This window comes from Clinocottus analis, unplaced genomic scaffold (genome assembly GCF_023055335.1).
Source record: "Clinocottus analis isolate CAN_PGR_092001 unplaced genomic scaffold, fCliAna1.0.p SCAF_14, whole genome shotgun sequence".
Classification (NCBI taxonomy): domain Eukaryota; kingdom Metazoa; phylum Chordata; class Actinopteri; order Perciformes; family Cottidae; genus Clinocottus; species Clinocottus analis.
Genome location: NW_027175865.1, coordinates 18,487,708 through 18,503,411, shown reverse-complemented (window position 1 = coordinate 18,503,411; position 15,704 = coordinate 18,487,708). Strand labels below are relative to the sequence as shown.

The following is a 15,704-nucleotide window of genomic DNA, read 5'->3' as shown; positions in this document are numbered from 1 at the left end:
GAATACTATGGATTGTCTTTACAGTCATTGTATTTCTAGTCATGTGGCAGCATCCCTGTAGAAGACTTTATTTATATAATCTCACTAAAATATGTAAAGTAGTCTTGAAGTGTTCTTTATTTAATAAGGAATCATGTCCCAATATTTAGAATCTTTCGACCTCAATCAAAAGGAGAATTTGGGGATACATTGCTGCCAGCAGCCCAAATCTGTCAGGCAACTTTGCATGAGCCTGCATTACCATTCCCCAGTATATTCCCACAAAGGGAGAAAGAGGCATTATGAATCGATGTCGTATTCTGCATCTGGGAAAACAGAGAAGACATCAAAGCACTCAGCCCTTTGTCTCGTATGTCGGAGTCCTTGATTGGTTCTATTATGCTCGAGAGCATTGTGAGAATAACACGGTAAGTTTCTACTCCCTTTTGCTGATAGATATGTCTTCTGACTACAGCTGCAGAGCAATGATAGGTTTGTCTGTGGGTCTATGTGTTATGGCAGGAGTCACATGGTAAAATCTGAAGTCATCATCAGTGAGTAAAAGCAAAAATGTTTGCTTTAGAAGTGATTGGCACCACGGCTGATTGTCTACTTTTGGTAAGAGCTTGTTTGTCATAATGTTCGATGTGTAAGTCTGTGGTCATGTGATGTGTTACAGGGTACATCGAGGAGGCGTGCATCATCCCTTGTCCATCTGACTGCAAACTGAGCGAGTGGTCCAACTGGTCACGCTGCAGCAAGTCCTGTGGCAGTGGAGTCAAAGTTCGCTCAAAGTGGCTCAGAGAAAAGCCCTACAATGGAGGAAGGCCGTGCCCTAAACTGGACCACGTCAACCAGGTGAGAGGGGTCAACAAACTGGGTGAATTCTCCAGAATATTACGACTGAATGCCGGTCTTCGTGAGGTTGAAGGTTTCTAATGTATTTTAAAAGCCAGATGAAGGTTACTTTCATGACTGACTTGAACGTAAATCTTTGTTTAAAGAGTACAATAATCTGAAATATCTTTTTTTCTGTTATTCCTTTCTTTTCCTTGATGAATGGGTTCCATCCACAGGCTCAAGTAAGTCCCTGTTGCTTATTTTTATGTAATATATGTGTGTAACAGTTATCTTGCAACTGGATCTTCACTTCATTGAAGTTGCTTTTTTGTTGCGTTTAGTCAAATATTAAATGTGATATTAAATGTCCAAAGAATGATTGTGTAAACTAGATGTTATTCTTGTGAATTATTACTGCAGTTCATTTCCAGAGGAACAACATTCTGTGATTTTTTTGTTGCTAAATGAAATATTTCCTGACCCTAAATGTGTGTGTGTGTGTGTGTGTGTGTGTGTGTGTGTGTGTGTGTGTGTGTGTGTGTGTGTCAGGTGTATGAGGTGGTGCCGTGCCTCAGTGACTGTGGGCAGTATGTCTGGGTGGCAGAGCCCTGGAGTGTGTGGAAGGTCAGCAATGTGGACCTGAAGGATAACTGTGGTGAAGGTGTTCAGACCAGGAAAGTCAGGTAAAATGAAATCATGTCAAACTCAATATGCATTCATGTCTGAACTTGTGGATGTTTACATTGTATTCAGTTCCTTTAACATTCCTCCAATAAGCTCCAATTTATAGTCTACATTTAACCAATTAAGCCCTAAAAGTTACTTACATTTATCTGAATGCATTCAATTTAAATTTGTCTTGTGTTCTAAGTATAGTATACAGAAATGTTACAGGTCTGATGTTGGAGGATTGCTGTATTGACTTTTACGTTAAAGTGACCTGGGTACGGCAAGAGACAGAAGATATATCCCGTTAGATGCCTTGAGAATCAGCTGAGTGGACCAGTCTTTCAATAGCTAGTAGAAGATACGTGAGGCCAATGAGGAAGAGGCTTAATCTTGCATTGTAATGGAAATCAGGCAGCAAATCATCTGGTTACGAAAAGAAGTCAGATTATATAGAAGTCTATGAGAAAATGACTTTACTTCTCACTTTACTGATTTATCAGTAAACATTGTAAACATGAGTTTAAGTCTCAATCTGTAGTTTCAAGTCTTCTTCAGTACAGCATGATGTTCATTCAATAAAGTATTGTCCCATTTAAAGAACTATAGAACACAAGCAGGATGTGCTTTAGGGCGTGGCCACCTTGTGATTGTCGGGTCACGACCATGCCGTTGTCCAATCTGGGTCTGAGAACCTTTCAGTTTGAATTCAGTTCAAGAAAGTTATTCGTAACCATTTTCTTGGCCCAAAGACGTCTTCTTCGGCCTTCAGTTGTACTTAGCTCTACCCTCTCGTGTCACTTCTTGTTGGCGACGGCCAAAAGGCCGAACACTGGGCTTCAATGCGGCAGCCCACAATGATGTTTTTACTGGGAATCCCCAGAAAAGAGTTATATCTTGAGTTCTATAAGTGGCAGATTTTTACCTAAAGTTCAAACTAAAGATGATGTAATGCTTTTCAGCGATTATGGGACGTTGTATCACATTGGTGAATCCCTTTGTGTCCAGATGTATGCTGAACACTATCGACGGGCCCTCTGAGCAGGTGGAGGACTACCTGTGTGATCCAGAGGAGATGCCTCTGGGGGCGCGCAACAGCCAGCTGCCCTGTCCAGAGGACTGTGTGTTGTCTGACTGGGTCTCCTGGAACCCATGTCCCCTGGTACACATAACATACTGCTTTCTCTGTCCATGCTTTGTGTACACATATGAAGTAAATAGTCTTCAAACTGTCACTTTCCAAAAAGTTTTTGGACCACATTTGTTCCCTCTAAATCAGCGATCCCCAACCTTTTTGGCGCCACAGACCAGATTCTATCAGACAATATTTTCACGGACTGGCTTTTATGGTGTGGGTGATAAATATGACGTAATAAATATGGTGTAAAAAATACGACATAATAAATACGATGTAATAAATATGATGTAATAAATATGGCGTAATAAATACGACATAATACATAGTATGTAATAAATAGGATGTAATAAATATGATTTAATAAATACGATGTAATAAATATGACGTTATACATATGACATAATAAATATGACATAATAAATATAACGTAATACATATGACGTAATAAAATATGACTAATAAAAGTGCTTGAAAATACAACTCACCGCTTGTTTGGTCGGGGTGATGGGAGACACCCAACAAGTGTTCTTCATGTCCAGTCTACTGCTTAACTTAAACTTTCATGTCCAGTCTACTGCTTAACTTAAACTTTCATGTCCAGTCTACTGCTTAACTTAAACTTTCATGTCCAGTCTACTGCTTAACTTAAACTCTCATGTCCAGTCTACTGCTTAACTTAAACTTTCATGTCCAGTCTACTGTTTAACTTAAACTTTCATGTCCAGTCTACTGCTTAACTTAAACTTTCATGTCCAGTCTACTGTTTAACTTAAACTCTCATGTCCAGTCTACTGCTTAACTTAAACTCTCATGTCCAGTCTACTGCTTAACTTAAACTCTCATGTCCAGTCTACTGCTTAACTTAAACTCTCATGTCCAGTCTACTGCTTAACTTAAACCAGTGATTCTCAAACTTTTTCTGTCACGACCCACTTTGAAGGAAGAAAAAAGTTCAACAGAATTGTAACAAAATGGTCCTTTTGTGACTCCTCCATCCGTGATCAAATAATAGAATTAAGAAAATTTGCTCCATTAGACTAGAACTAATAACATGTGCAATCAGTTTGTTAAAACAATGCAAATCAAGTTCCATCTGTGCAAAAAATAACTACTATTTGGCAAAAACATATGTATTGTGGCTGCAAATAACCTGTTTTGCACTGTATATATTTTCAAAATAGCAATAACGTTCAATCTGTGCAAAACAAAATGAGTGCAGACATGTGAGCCTCACGTTGTCTCAGTGTAGCGGCTGCAGTGAGCTGCTTTCCTCTACAAAGGTTTTTTAAACAGGGTGGTAGATTTAATCAATATCTATTGATTAAATCCATACCATACTATACTATATACCAGAAGCCAAAGCACATTCACTTTAGTCATGTTTATGATGTATTTCTTAATTTATCCAGTCCTATTCAGAATTTTGATTGATCAAAATTGACGTTGGCCTTTTCATGAAATGATTGAAAGTAAGCTGCATGAGCAGTAGAAAACATATCATCTTCAAAAATGTGAAATGGAAATATTGTAAAAGGTGTTTCCTTTAATCAATAAGTAATGCAGATGAGGACATGATCAAAGGCTTTGTGTGTGTGTGCTGTAACAGTATGGCTGATGAAGTCATGATGCCTCTCTGCTCACAGCCATGCAGTGGGAACAGCACTCGAGAGAGGAGCGCTTACCCGCTCCGCCGGCCCGGAGAGGACAAGGAATGTCCTCCGACTCAAGAGACGGAGCTCTGCAAACTCAACAGCAACTGCTTCCACTACTCCTACAACATCACCGGTGAGACTCATGTACAGCGTCAACCATCAGAGGCCGGGGAATTACCAGTACAAGATTCCACGCTCATTAAAAGATTTGAATGTTGGTGGTGCGTTATTGTTTTTGCTCATGAAACGTCTGCATGCAGATTGGAGTACCTGTCAGCTCAGTGAGAGAGCAGTGTGTGGAAACGGCATCAAAACCCGCATGCTGGACTGTGTGCGCAGCGATGGCAAATCTGTAGACCTCAAGTTCTGTAAAGTGGTGAGTTTTTTGTTCCGTTTTTTTTCTTCTGTAAAAGCCACTTTTTGTTTGTTTCTGTGAAAGAGTAACTAAAACCATCTCTTCTCTTGCAGCTGGGCCTGGAGAGAAAATGGCAGATGAACTCTTCCTGTGTCGTGGAATGTCCCATCAATTGCCAGCTCTCTGATTGGTCACCGTGGTCAGAGTGCTCTAATACCTGTGGGCTGGCCGGTATGTGTGTGCAATAGCCGACTTCTTTATTTTTAATACGGGACGGGTCGGACCTGGCTCGTTTCTTTTAATCCGAGACCAGTGAACCGAGCTATGAACGACTCTTTTGGTTGACACTATTACAGATCCGTGATGAAAACTGGGCGGAACTCAGAAAGGTTCGTTCATGGTCGGTTTTATAGGTTTTAACTTGCCCAAACCTCAGTCAAACCGATAAAGGATCAACGTGTCTGGCACAGATGTTAAAGATGACCAGAGAGCCCCCAGGAGAATGTTCAGAGTATATGGTCACAGTTTCTGTTTCAGCACTGAGAACACTGCAACAGGGTTTGTTCCAGACTTCATACTTCACATATGATTGAGCTTTGCTAGGCCATAGAAATACCTGGGAATTCTTTATTTTTAAATGCTGTTGAGGAAGATTTTGCAATGCAGATGCTTGATGGATCTCATGGTGAAATAATATTTTCAAGAAAAACTATTTGAACCTCAAAAGTGTCTTAGTATTATAACAACAGTCAGGTAGAATAAAAAGGACTGTAACCCCATGACATTAGAGATAAACTCAGTTTGTTAAAAGAAAGTGTAAACCAACAGTAAGGAATCTTTTGTAAGATATCGGTTTCCACATTCACGAAGGAACTGGAAACAGAAGCACCAATATCTAATATATCCTAACATGTTGACCCCAGTATAGGTTCAACCACATATTCCATTATGCAACAAATAGCATCTACTAATTCAGCCATACCTGCCTGACTCCACATTCCCAGTTTGTAATGCAGGCTGTCTGTTAAAAAGGACATTTTAGAGCCCAAACTCAGCTACAATCATGAGGATTAATTTCTCAGACTTGACAAAGCTCTTCAGAGCCACGGAGGACACGCTGTTCTCATAAACTGTTCGTAGCTGTCATATTTACCACATACTGCATCAAGCTGTCTGGCTACATGCTCTGCCAATTCTCATCCAACCAAAGGCCTTCAGACACCACGCGCATGAAGAACTAATGAGACCAAAATGCAAAATACTTCATGCTAATGTTTTGCGTCAAAACTCATAAAGAGATGCATTATGGCTGTCATCATGAAGAGATTTGAAAGGTTCAAATATATATTTTTTCAAGACTGCAGTAAGGTGAGCCGCCAAGTGCAAAACCATGGTAGTGGCTCAGAGGCCCTTCTCAGCGCAGTAACACTACTTTAGAAACAACGGCAGTCGGACAGCGGTCGTCGGGGCCAGAGGAACGTTACTGCTACTTCATAATCGTGCCGACAGCTCTAGAGCCAGTGTTTAGTTTGTCCGTTCTGAGCCACTGTGGACACATGGTGGTTCAATATGGCAGACTCCCTGAAGAGGACCCGCCCCCAATGTAGACATGAAGGGCTCATTCTAAGCTAACAAAAACTAGACCCTGCTGCTTCAGTTTGTAAAAGCAAAGCCGTCTTAACAGCAGGTCGTCTTTATGGCAGTATTGTGACATCTCTGTGTAAAAGTGCTGTAGTTATGAATATCATATTCCAGTCCTTTTGTGAGAAATGACACACTGGCCCTTTAACGAATCCATTGCTATTATTTGCAATTGCAACATTGCATCCTCTTCCCACAGCTTCTGCTACCGAGCTTTCATAACTGTGAGTGATCCATCACTGGTCGGCTCTCAGTGGCCGACCTCTGCTACGGTAATGGTGGAAACCAGAACCGCTTCATGACGTGAGAAACAATGATGTTATAGCCCTAAACCAACTGAGTGAGGGATAATAATGTCCGCGCATGTAATTCCATAGGATCAGGCCATTGATTGGCGGTCCATTACGGGTGTGTGCTCTGGGGCTCAGGGAGCACTCTGCTCTCCACGAGTCCTTGAGAAGAGCAGCTGCCAGAAGCAACCAGAGCAAATAGTAGATATGAAACCAATACAGGCTTTAGCTCCTGTGGTAACCTTAATCTGTCCCCAGGCGAGAAGGATTTTTTCCCCGTCTGAAGAAACAGCAGGTAGGCCAAAGGAACCGTGGGCTTCCTCCCTTCCTGTGTTCCTTTTTATCTCCAGGCTATAGCTGCGAGGACATACTTTCCTGGAAGGGTTCATTTCTGTTCCGGAGCCAGGAATAGCAATGAGCTGGATTTGTGATTTCAAACAACGGATCATACCTGGAAGCAGCAAGGTGCTGTTATCAATCAGGCGGTGTAAAAACACAGCTATTTTCCTGGACGTGTCCAACCTGTGTGCATAGATAATCATGACATTGTGTGTTCTGCAGCCAAACACGGATAGTGACAGCTGGCACAGGCCTTTTTTTTTTACCCAGCAGCCCTCATTGTCACCCACCACTCAACCCCAAACACTGCCATGGCCGCCCGCAGGCAGGCCGCTGAAGCATGAAAAGCGTAATAGGGGTGATAACTGCCTCCTGTCGGCGTGGGGCGCTCGCAGCTCCGGCAATGCAACCAGCGCACAAAGAAACACAGACCGATGATCACTTGAGATTTGCACAGGATGTGGAAGTGGGCAATGTTTTATGCCCAAACAGCTTTATATACGTTACTTGTCTGTCCCCGAGGCGGCCGAACATTCACGAAATGCAGCGAGCTAGCGAGATGGATGTGTTAATTACTGATGTGTTGCTGTTTGCTTCCTCGCTCTCGTGGAGGAGGTTGATATCAATGTTCTCTTGATTAGGAAGGTCACCAAATAATGGGCCATTTCCTGGAGGCCCAACCAGACCACTTGTGAATTTGATTTGTTCAGAATACAATATGTTTTGTGAATGCAGCAATAGATGCCTGGTGTTCGGCGCCGAAAACTGCTGTTGGTAATTTTAGTCAAAATAATTTCTTCTTATATTTGCTGAAACTGACTACGTCCAGACTACATGTACATGAGACAGATAATCCGTCATAAAATGAGGTTCCTCTGCCTACTTTTAAACCTTCTAATGGCTTTAGCAAAATTCCATTGTGCCCAAAATAAAATAACCAATCAGAGTTGCGGAGCCCCAACGCACAGCTCATGGAGCTCATAAACCCAGATCAAACCGTCAAACGAGGCAGTGCTGATTGGCCAATAGCAATACTGGAGATGATATAAATCTATCCTGCATGCATTTGAAGAATGGCAGTCAGGGATTGCTTTGAAAAGATCTATAGCTCTTGAAATGACCATTTTGAGGTAAACCAAAGGTTTTTACATTTACTGTCTATACTGTATACTATAAAATAACCCATTTTGTATTATTCTAAAATACACTTTTGAATACACAAATTCGTGTGATTTATGATACTTACTTTCCTATTTTAGGTCACCGGAAGTATTATCGCTGAGCTAGTATTGTAGTATTTGCACTCCTTTGGAGGCACCAGCTAATTGATAGTTTCCTCACGTCCCTCCCCCGGGGTAGATGTTAACATGCACAGTGAATTTGGTGAAGGGCGTTCCTACCTTCCTCCCCAGTCATATGCCCCAACCTGAGACTCTCACTTGTTTAAATTTAACACAACAAAGGAATTGGAATATTCCAAAATGGCTACAGGGAGTGAGATGAAGCCACAACATTGCATCATGAATTAAGTCAGCTAGAAGAGAAGTGTTGAATTATTGCCCTGGGACAGAAGAACATGAAAGAGGATTTCAGACTGTGTTGCTTGAGAAATGTACCTAGATGTAAGGTAAAAAAATAGATTTATTACAGCGGAAGACAATATTCATATGCAATATGGATCTTGTTTGCAGAAAATGTAGATATCACATATCATTGAGAGTTGACCACGACAACCACGATGTTTCTCTGGTGGCTGCTGTGTGTCATCTGCAGAGGGAATTAGGCCTTTCAGATAAATCCATATTGTTATAGTAAATAATTTCCATATTTTCACATCTCTTCTCATTTTAATCAACCCAAACATTTCATAACAGCATGTAAAGCAACTCACATGTTTGCTCTACACCGTAGACACAGCTACGGGGAGCAATTCATGCTTTAGTGTCTTGCTCAAGGACACAACGACAGGGACCAGCGGAGCCGGGCTCGAGTCACCGTTCCTCTGATTGAAAGACGGGCGTGATAACCACCCAGCCACAGTCGCCCCTCACATACCAGATGACAGAATAAGTTGTCGACCACTGACGACTGCTCTGTTTAACGTGACACGATCACAGTTTTAAAGATGCAGTTAACGTTGTGAATCAACTCTACTTGGTGAGGTTATGAAAAGCATGATGTTTAGGGTTTGTTATATTTAACTTAGGTACCTTTGTATTTCAGAATAAGTGAATGTGTTGACGTTTGGTTTCAAACAGCAGTCTCCTGGGAAAAGTCTGTTTGTAGTAAATGTAGTAAAATGTTGAATTTAGTGAATATTACATGATTAATACTCAAGTGATTCCACTGTCATTGTTTATTTTACCTGGCCTTCGTTAGCGACTGCCTTTATGTATTCATAATGGCCGTCATCTTATTGCCAGCTTTGATTTAAGAATCGAGTGTACAACAGTGTTGAAAGGCACAGAGGTCACCTTGACAGAAAATACAGGATTCCAAATCACTTGAAACCCACACGCCTGCTGCTGCTTTGACCTGACTGTCTTCCTTATCTCACTCAACGTACTCATGAATACATCATGCATTTTCATCTGCTTTTTATCTGCTGTTCTGCAGGTAAGCTGTGGAGGAGGCGGACAGTGATCCAGGCTCCCCAGGGTGATGGGAGGCCCTGTGCGTCCCAGATGGAGCAGTGGAAGCCCTGTCTGGTGAAGCCCTGCTACAGCTGGAGATACAGCGCCTGGTCCGACTGCAGGTCTGAGGTCAGTAGGCCTCTGCCCCTGTCCGACAGAAGACTTCCTTTTTCTGTCTATTGTCTGGGTCGCCTTACTTCAATATCGGGACAGTACGGGCATTGATATTCAGATTTGTTAAAGAATTTGATACAAAAAGATAACATTTAAACGCCCTATGAGACCATTACGCTGTTCTGTTTTTGGAAATATTAAATATCTGTGAAAATACTCGTTGCCAACAGGTTATTTCCAAAATATATGTATGTACCTTTAAAATCAGAAACATTTGTATGAATCGCAGCAGTAGTTCCAAGAGGGGCTGGATCTCGTGAGCCAGTCGGCAGCAGTGCCAGCCCGTCCCTTCAGACGTCTCTCCAAAGCCGCTGAAACGATGACTGTGAACTCACACAATGAACGTGCTATTGTTAGGTCTCACAGCTGTGAGCATGCTGGCAGGTAGCAGGTCGCTGGCAGGTGGCCGGCAGCCTTATTGCAGTCATGTGACAGCCACATCCTCTGGATTCTTTTTGGAGAACATATGCTTTATTGTAACAGAACAATTTTGGACTAAAATAATTCTTCATTAATAATCTTGTTTTCTGGCTTTATACTTTTCTGATTCCTTTCTCTCTCTGTTCTTTTACTTGTCCCTCTTCTTCTTCCCATGTCCTTCCTCAGCTTCACCATTTTCCTTTCTTCCTGGCCTGAAGCCTCGTATATTGAGTGGGCTGTGGTCGTGTAAAGTGCTCAGAGTTGTCAGAAGACTAGAAAGGGGATTTTCAAATGTCCATTATGCTGCTGGATGCTGGAGAAAATACATTTCAGATGTCTTTATTTTTACTTCACAATGAACAGCGCTTCATCGTCAGCCCATTGTTGAGTTTTTTTGTGTGACTAAAAATTAATTATGAAGAGCTTAGAACAAATTCGGGATTAAATCTTTAATTACAATATTGTAGAGGCCAGCTGGATCATTTTAGTGTAATCTGCTAACTACATGATAGCATTTGCTGCGTGAGTTAAACCCCACATCCAAAGGTGTGCTTGACCCTTGCATGCATTGGTTGTGTTTCATCAGGGGGCGAGGTGTGGAGAAGGTCTGCGCTTCAGGAACGTGTCGTGCTTTGTGTCGGACGGTTCCGGTCAGAAGGAAAGCAGCCTGGTGGACGATGAACTGTGTGGCGATCTGGAGCCCTCGGTGGACGGAGACGCCCACATCGTCCTGCAGGAGCCCTGCACCGTACCCTGTCCCGGTGAGAGGACGACACGCTCATAGTGAATAGTGAAATAATAATAAGTCACAAGTCTATCCTCGGCCCAGACAACAAAGCCAGCTCTGCTTATTCTGAGAGGAATGTAAGTGTTGCTGAAGAGAGTCTAGAAACATGAGCAGTAAGACCATCAGGGAGGTAGTCAGGCTGTTCTCATTCACTGTTCATACTTATACCTACAAAAAGTAACACTGTAATTCACATCCCACATATTTGTGAGTCAATTGTAAAATATATGTAAATCCTACAGAATTATTGTATACTCTTTGTCCTCATGCTTCTTGATACAGTGACGCATCAAAGGCTTTGTGATCCGCCTGTTGCTGTCTGCTGGGTGGTCACTGCATTTTTATTCATCATATACATGTTTTAATCAGCCTCATGGCACAGCTCACACTGAAGGCTGATGCCAAACACTCATCAAAATTTGATGGAATTGTTGTCAATTAAAGATTATTACAAACAAGTCAACCACATCCTCCACAAGGTTAACAAACAGAGAAAGGCTGCATTGATTTGTGTCATTTTACTATGAACGGAAAGCCAAAAAAGGTCGAAAGGTGACGAATCCAGACGGTGTCTGCCAGGCTGAGGCTGCTATGCTGTTACTGGTAAAACAACATCAACATACAACAGCATTCAATATCTCGAGTAGCACGACAATAATGCTTTTTTTCCAGGTTTTCACAATAACAACAAAAGACTTGACGGCTGAAGCACTTACTGTTGAGTGTGTTTGATTGTCGGAGCTTGAAGGGCTCCAGAGTGTGTGTGCCACACAATGCAACACTGATGTTAACAGGTGGGAGGAGGAGGGGGAGGGGCCGAGCACAATTACGGAGCGCCGCAAACCTCTCAGCGGCTACCAAGTTGCTATGAAAGGAAGAGTGGCTGTGGTAACAGCAGCTCCAGTGTGTGTACATTTGTTCAAGTGTGTGTGTGTGTGTGTGTGTGTGTGTGTGTGTGTGTGTGTATACATGTGGGCACTTGCACTGACTACTCCAGCTTGGATTGCGTGTGGGTGTAATCAAGTTAAGTGGCTTAGTGGCGACCACAAGGTCAAAGAGGACGCTCTGATCTGCTTCCTGCTTGTGTTCATTCTGACATCCGACAATAAAACCATTCACTTTGATGGAAAACTAGTTTAAAAGACAGAATGTGTGATTTTACACTTCTATTATTCATCAAATATGTTGTTCTTTTTGGATTGCTGTTCTAATTTTGATTTAACTGTACTGTGTGTAAATGAGCCACCATTCAACTTCACACTGCCAGTAAGCAAAGTTGATATTTGAATGGATACACCTGTTCTTGAATGACATGTATTGTATCTTTATGATATCTTAGAAAGATTGCAGTAGTTTTAAAGATACAGGATAATCCACTTTTCTTGTTTTGGCTGAGCTTCCAAACATCTCACGGTTCAGAGTAAAAACACTGTAATGACGACCAATCTTGTCCTCACAGTACTTGTGTGGCTGAAGTGCTGATTGGAGGCTTTTCAATTCAAATGATGAAAATTGGCATAATTAGACACGTCATGTGAAGTGGGGTAAAAATCCGACCTTGATTTGAAATGGGCCTATTTTCTTACGGCCTTGTTTGATAAGCATATTTTCCATTTGAGTAAACCTCCACGTTCAGCTGTCAATGCTAAAGCAACACTTTCTCCATCTTCGTTTGTTGTCTTGATACATTAAACATTTCCACAGAACTAATTCCAACAGTGCAGCACCATTCTCTAAGTGTCTCTATATGTCATGCTATTATGTACTTTCCATTCAATAATTCTCTCCAATCATCCCTATTTGATTGTTTTGTTGCTGTTATACTTTTGTCAAAGAAACGCAACGTTGTTTTGAAAAAAAAATCTAAAATCCCTTTCTGCTTTCAATAAATCAGTTTGATTCTCCTTTAAATGCAAAGTCATCTTGCGTTTTGGGTCCTGAACTCTCTGCGTGGTCCGTAGGAGAGTGCTACCTGACAGACTGGACTGTTTGGAGCCCGTGCCAGCTGAGCTGCGTGAGCGGGGATGACCTGGGTTTTGGCTCGGTCCAGGTCCGATCTCGAGCCGTGGTGGCCCAGGACCCAGAGAACCTCCTGCAGTGTCCGGAACAGGAGCTGGAGGCTCGGCCGTGTACAGGTCAGTCCTGCTGGATCCTAAATGACACTAAAGAGATTCACAGAAGCAGATTCAGCCCTGTTGCATGGGAAAAAGGTCGAGAATGCATTTCTGCAAATGAGGAAAGCCTTGAGTGTTTAGACGTTTGTCTCTACAGTCGGAAAGACAATAGAACAATATATTAGTTGTATATATAGTGGTTGTTATTGAAATATTGTGTTATAATACACATTTAATAAGCCAACAAGTCCTCTAAGGGCGGTGCGAACACAGGAGACCGTTGTTTGTGTCCCGAGAGAAAGCAAAAGGAAGCTCTGACTTTAAGTTTTTGACGTTGGACAGAATAATAATAATAAGCTCAGTACAGTTGTTATTTATCTATGCTAGTTCCATTGTTACCTTGGGTCTTGCTCAAGGACACGTGACACATAACATTGGGTTTGATCCTTAGATTAGTCGACCGCTTAGCCACAGGCAACCCTGTTTCACAGAGACAATGAAATGTACAATGTGCATTGACATGTACATTTTGTCAACGTCATACCAAGCTGATATGAAATGTTTTTATAAATTCCTTTGGTTGGCAGAAACATGCAATGCCAAGCTTTGTTTCTGGCGACTGGGTTGGGCATAATATAGAGGTCCAGTTGGCTTATAAACTACATTGTTATTACATAATTTAACAAAGTCATGACCGTGTGTTCTTGCAGAGGGTCAGTGTTTTGAATACAAGTGGCAGACTGGGCCATGGAGGGGTTCATCTCGCCAAGTCTGGTGTCAGCGCTCAGATGGACTCAACGTCACAGGTAAGCAGAAATTATTGAAGAATGTGAGATTTTTCATTAATTTCTATTTGCTTTAAAATATTTTCAATTCATCCATCTCGTTCAAGACTAGACGATACAACATTTCCATCCATGTAAAATCAGAACCTTGCCATTATGGATATCACGCTGCCCATGCAGAGCAGCCTGTCTCATGGATGTGACCCTAAAGGGTTAAGCTGACGCTTTACACGGCTCCAACACGTGAGGTGCAGCGATGTGCGTGGCAAGGTGATAACGGAGATAGGGTTACTTAAAGCCGTCTCCTCTGGAGCGTCAGAATCCCAGACGGCTTCCTAAGCATTTCTTGACAGTGAGTCCCAACTGTAAGCAGATGAGGTTTTAATCCGTAGCAGTGCTAGAGTCAAAGTTTAATCTCATTGTCCATCACATGCCAGGGTTCAACTCAGCGCTGATAGCATTGTTCCCACTTCCTCGAAGCATCATTTATCATCAGATGTGGCATTCAATTTAAAGAGCTATCTGAAAAAAATGGAGTCCTCTCCTCGGGGCATCTGCTGTTATTTACAACTCATGCATCATAGAGGCCTGGAGCCTGGAGCCATGTCTTATTTCTGGGCCCGCTGAGCATACAACACTGGGCTTTGAGTTTAAGTGAACGAGGACAGTCAGCGCTCCCACCGCTCCAGATGGCGTGCCCGTGTGCGTCTGCTTTGATTGGCACACCGCATATTCTTCCTTCTTGTAAATGTTTCCTTGCAAGGAGTAGTATTCCCCTTATGAATATTCATACAGAGCTCTCTTTGCGGGCATGCCACCTAATAAATATTCAAGAAGCTCAGCGAGATTACCATGTATTTGGGGGAAGTGTTTTCTCTGAGTGTCTGCTGGTTGGATCAGTGTCAGCACTGTCAGCCTCTGTCATCCAGCTCATTGTATCCACAGTGGGAATACACACCCCTTACCCCACAGCACAACGGAAACTAGAACTCATTGTGACACATTTGAGGCTTCAAAATCATAGTCCACAGTAGAAAAGGTCTTTGTTTTAATGAACTGAATTGTCACTTAAAGTAAAATCGATCATTTTTCATGGTTATTAAATCCCTTCTTGATGCTTGTGTACTCTGGCGCTTCAGTCAATGTCTACTTAAGGATGAATTAAAAGCAAGAGGGCCTTAATAATAATCAGTCGAGGGAATTAAGTGGAATTGTTGGTGTTTTTCAAACTGAGCTAAATATGACATTATTCCAGTACTCATGGTGAGTATCATTGTGATGAGCTGTTGGAGAAACAGAAACAGAGATGCTGCTTGGAAAACAAACGCCTCCAGCTGATGAACTGAAGTGGAAAGCAGTTTGAAAACTGGGCCACGATGGCTCCTGTTCATGCTTTATTTCTTGACTGTTTTAGTGTTATTGATCGAACACGAGGAAACATCTGGTACAGTTTCTTACATCTCGCAGTGAAATAAACCAGTTTGAGTTTGTTTGAGTTTGACCTTTTGACCTTTGCTTCGCAGGTGGATGCCCAGGGGCAGCTAAGCCGATGGCGGACTGGTCCTGTGAGCCGCCCTGCACCAAGCCTCGCTCCCTGTGCACAGAGGTGAGTGTTGGACCGAGACGAGTGCAGCTACGATGCTGCACCGATTGATGTTTCCTGTTGGGCACTTTGAGCAGGGATTGATGGGAAATAGTAACTGGGCCTCAGCTCTTGGTGTCTTTTGGCACCTTTGGCCTCTCTTGCAGTCGCTCAGCATCTTTTGGTGTCTCTTGTCTTTACACCATGTCTTCACGTGTTGACATCTCTTGATGCCTTTTGTCTCTTTGCTTCTGAACATCTTTTGCTGTCTTTCATGGTGTCATGGTGTCTGCACCAACAGTTCATTCC

The 15,704-nt window shown here is 42.3% G+C and overlaps 1 protein-coding gene across 1 annotated transcript in view; it reads left to right on the top strand.

The window, feature by feature from the left end:
* The window catches only part of thsd7aa (thrombospondin, type I, domain containing 7Aa), a 131,391-nt gene that overhangs the window by 104,309 nt on the left and 11,378 nt on the right, over nucleotides 1–15,704 (top strand). The window contains exons 14-25 of the mRNA XM_068575737.1: nucleotides 659–837; nucleotides 1,056–1,061; nucleotides 1,369–1,502; nucleotides 2,494–2,647; nucleotides 4,267–4,408; nucleotides 4,536–4,651; nucleotides 4,744–4,861; nucleotides 9,517–9,662; nucleotides 10,714–10,888; nucleotides 12,876–13,049; nucleotides 13,739–13,834; nucleotides 15,337–15,419. Coding sequence (XP_068431838.1) covers nucleotides 659–837; nucleotides 1,056–1,061; nucleotides 1,369–1,502; nucleotides 2,494–2,647; nucleotides 4,267–4,408; nucleotides 4,536–4,651; nucleotides 4,744–4,861; nucleotides 9,517–9,662; nucleotides 10,714–10,888; nucleotides 12,876–13,049; nucleotides 13,739–13,834; nucleotides 15,337–15,419 — 1,523 coding nt within the window. The remainder of the gene's footprint in view (nucleotides 1–658; nucleotides 838–1,055; nucleotides 1,062–1,368; nucleotides 1,503–2,493; nucleotides 2,648–4,266; nucleotides 4,409–4,535; nucleotides 4,652–4,743; nucleotides 4,862–9,516; nucleotides 9,663–10,713; nucleotides 10,889–12,875; nucleotides 13,050–13,738; nucleotides 13,835–15,336; nucleotides 15,420–15,704) is intronic.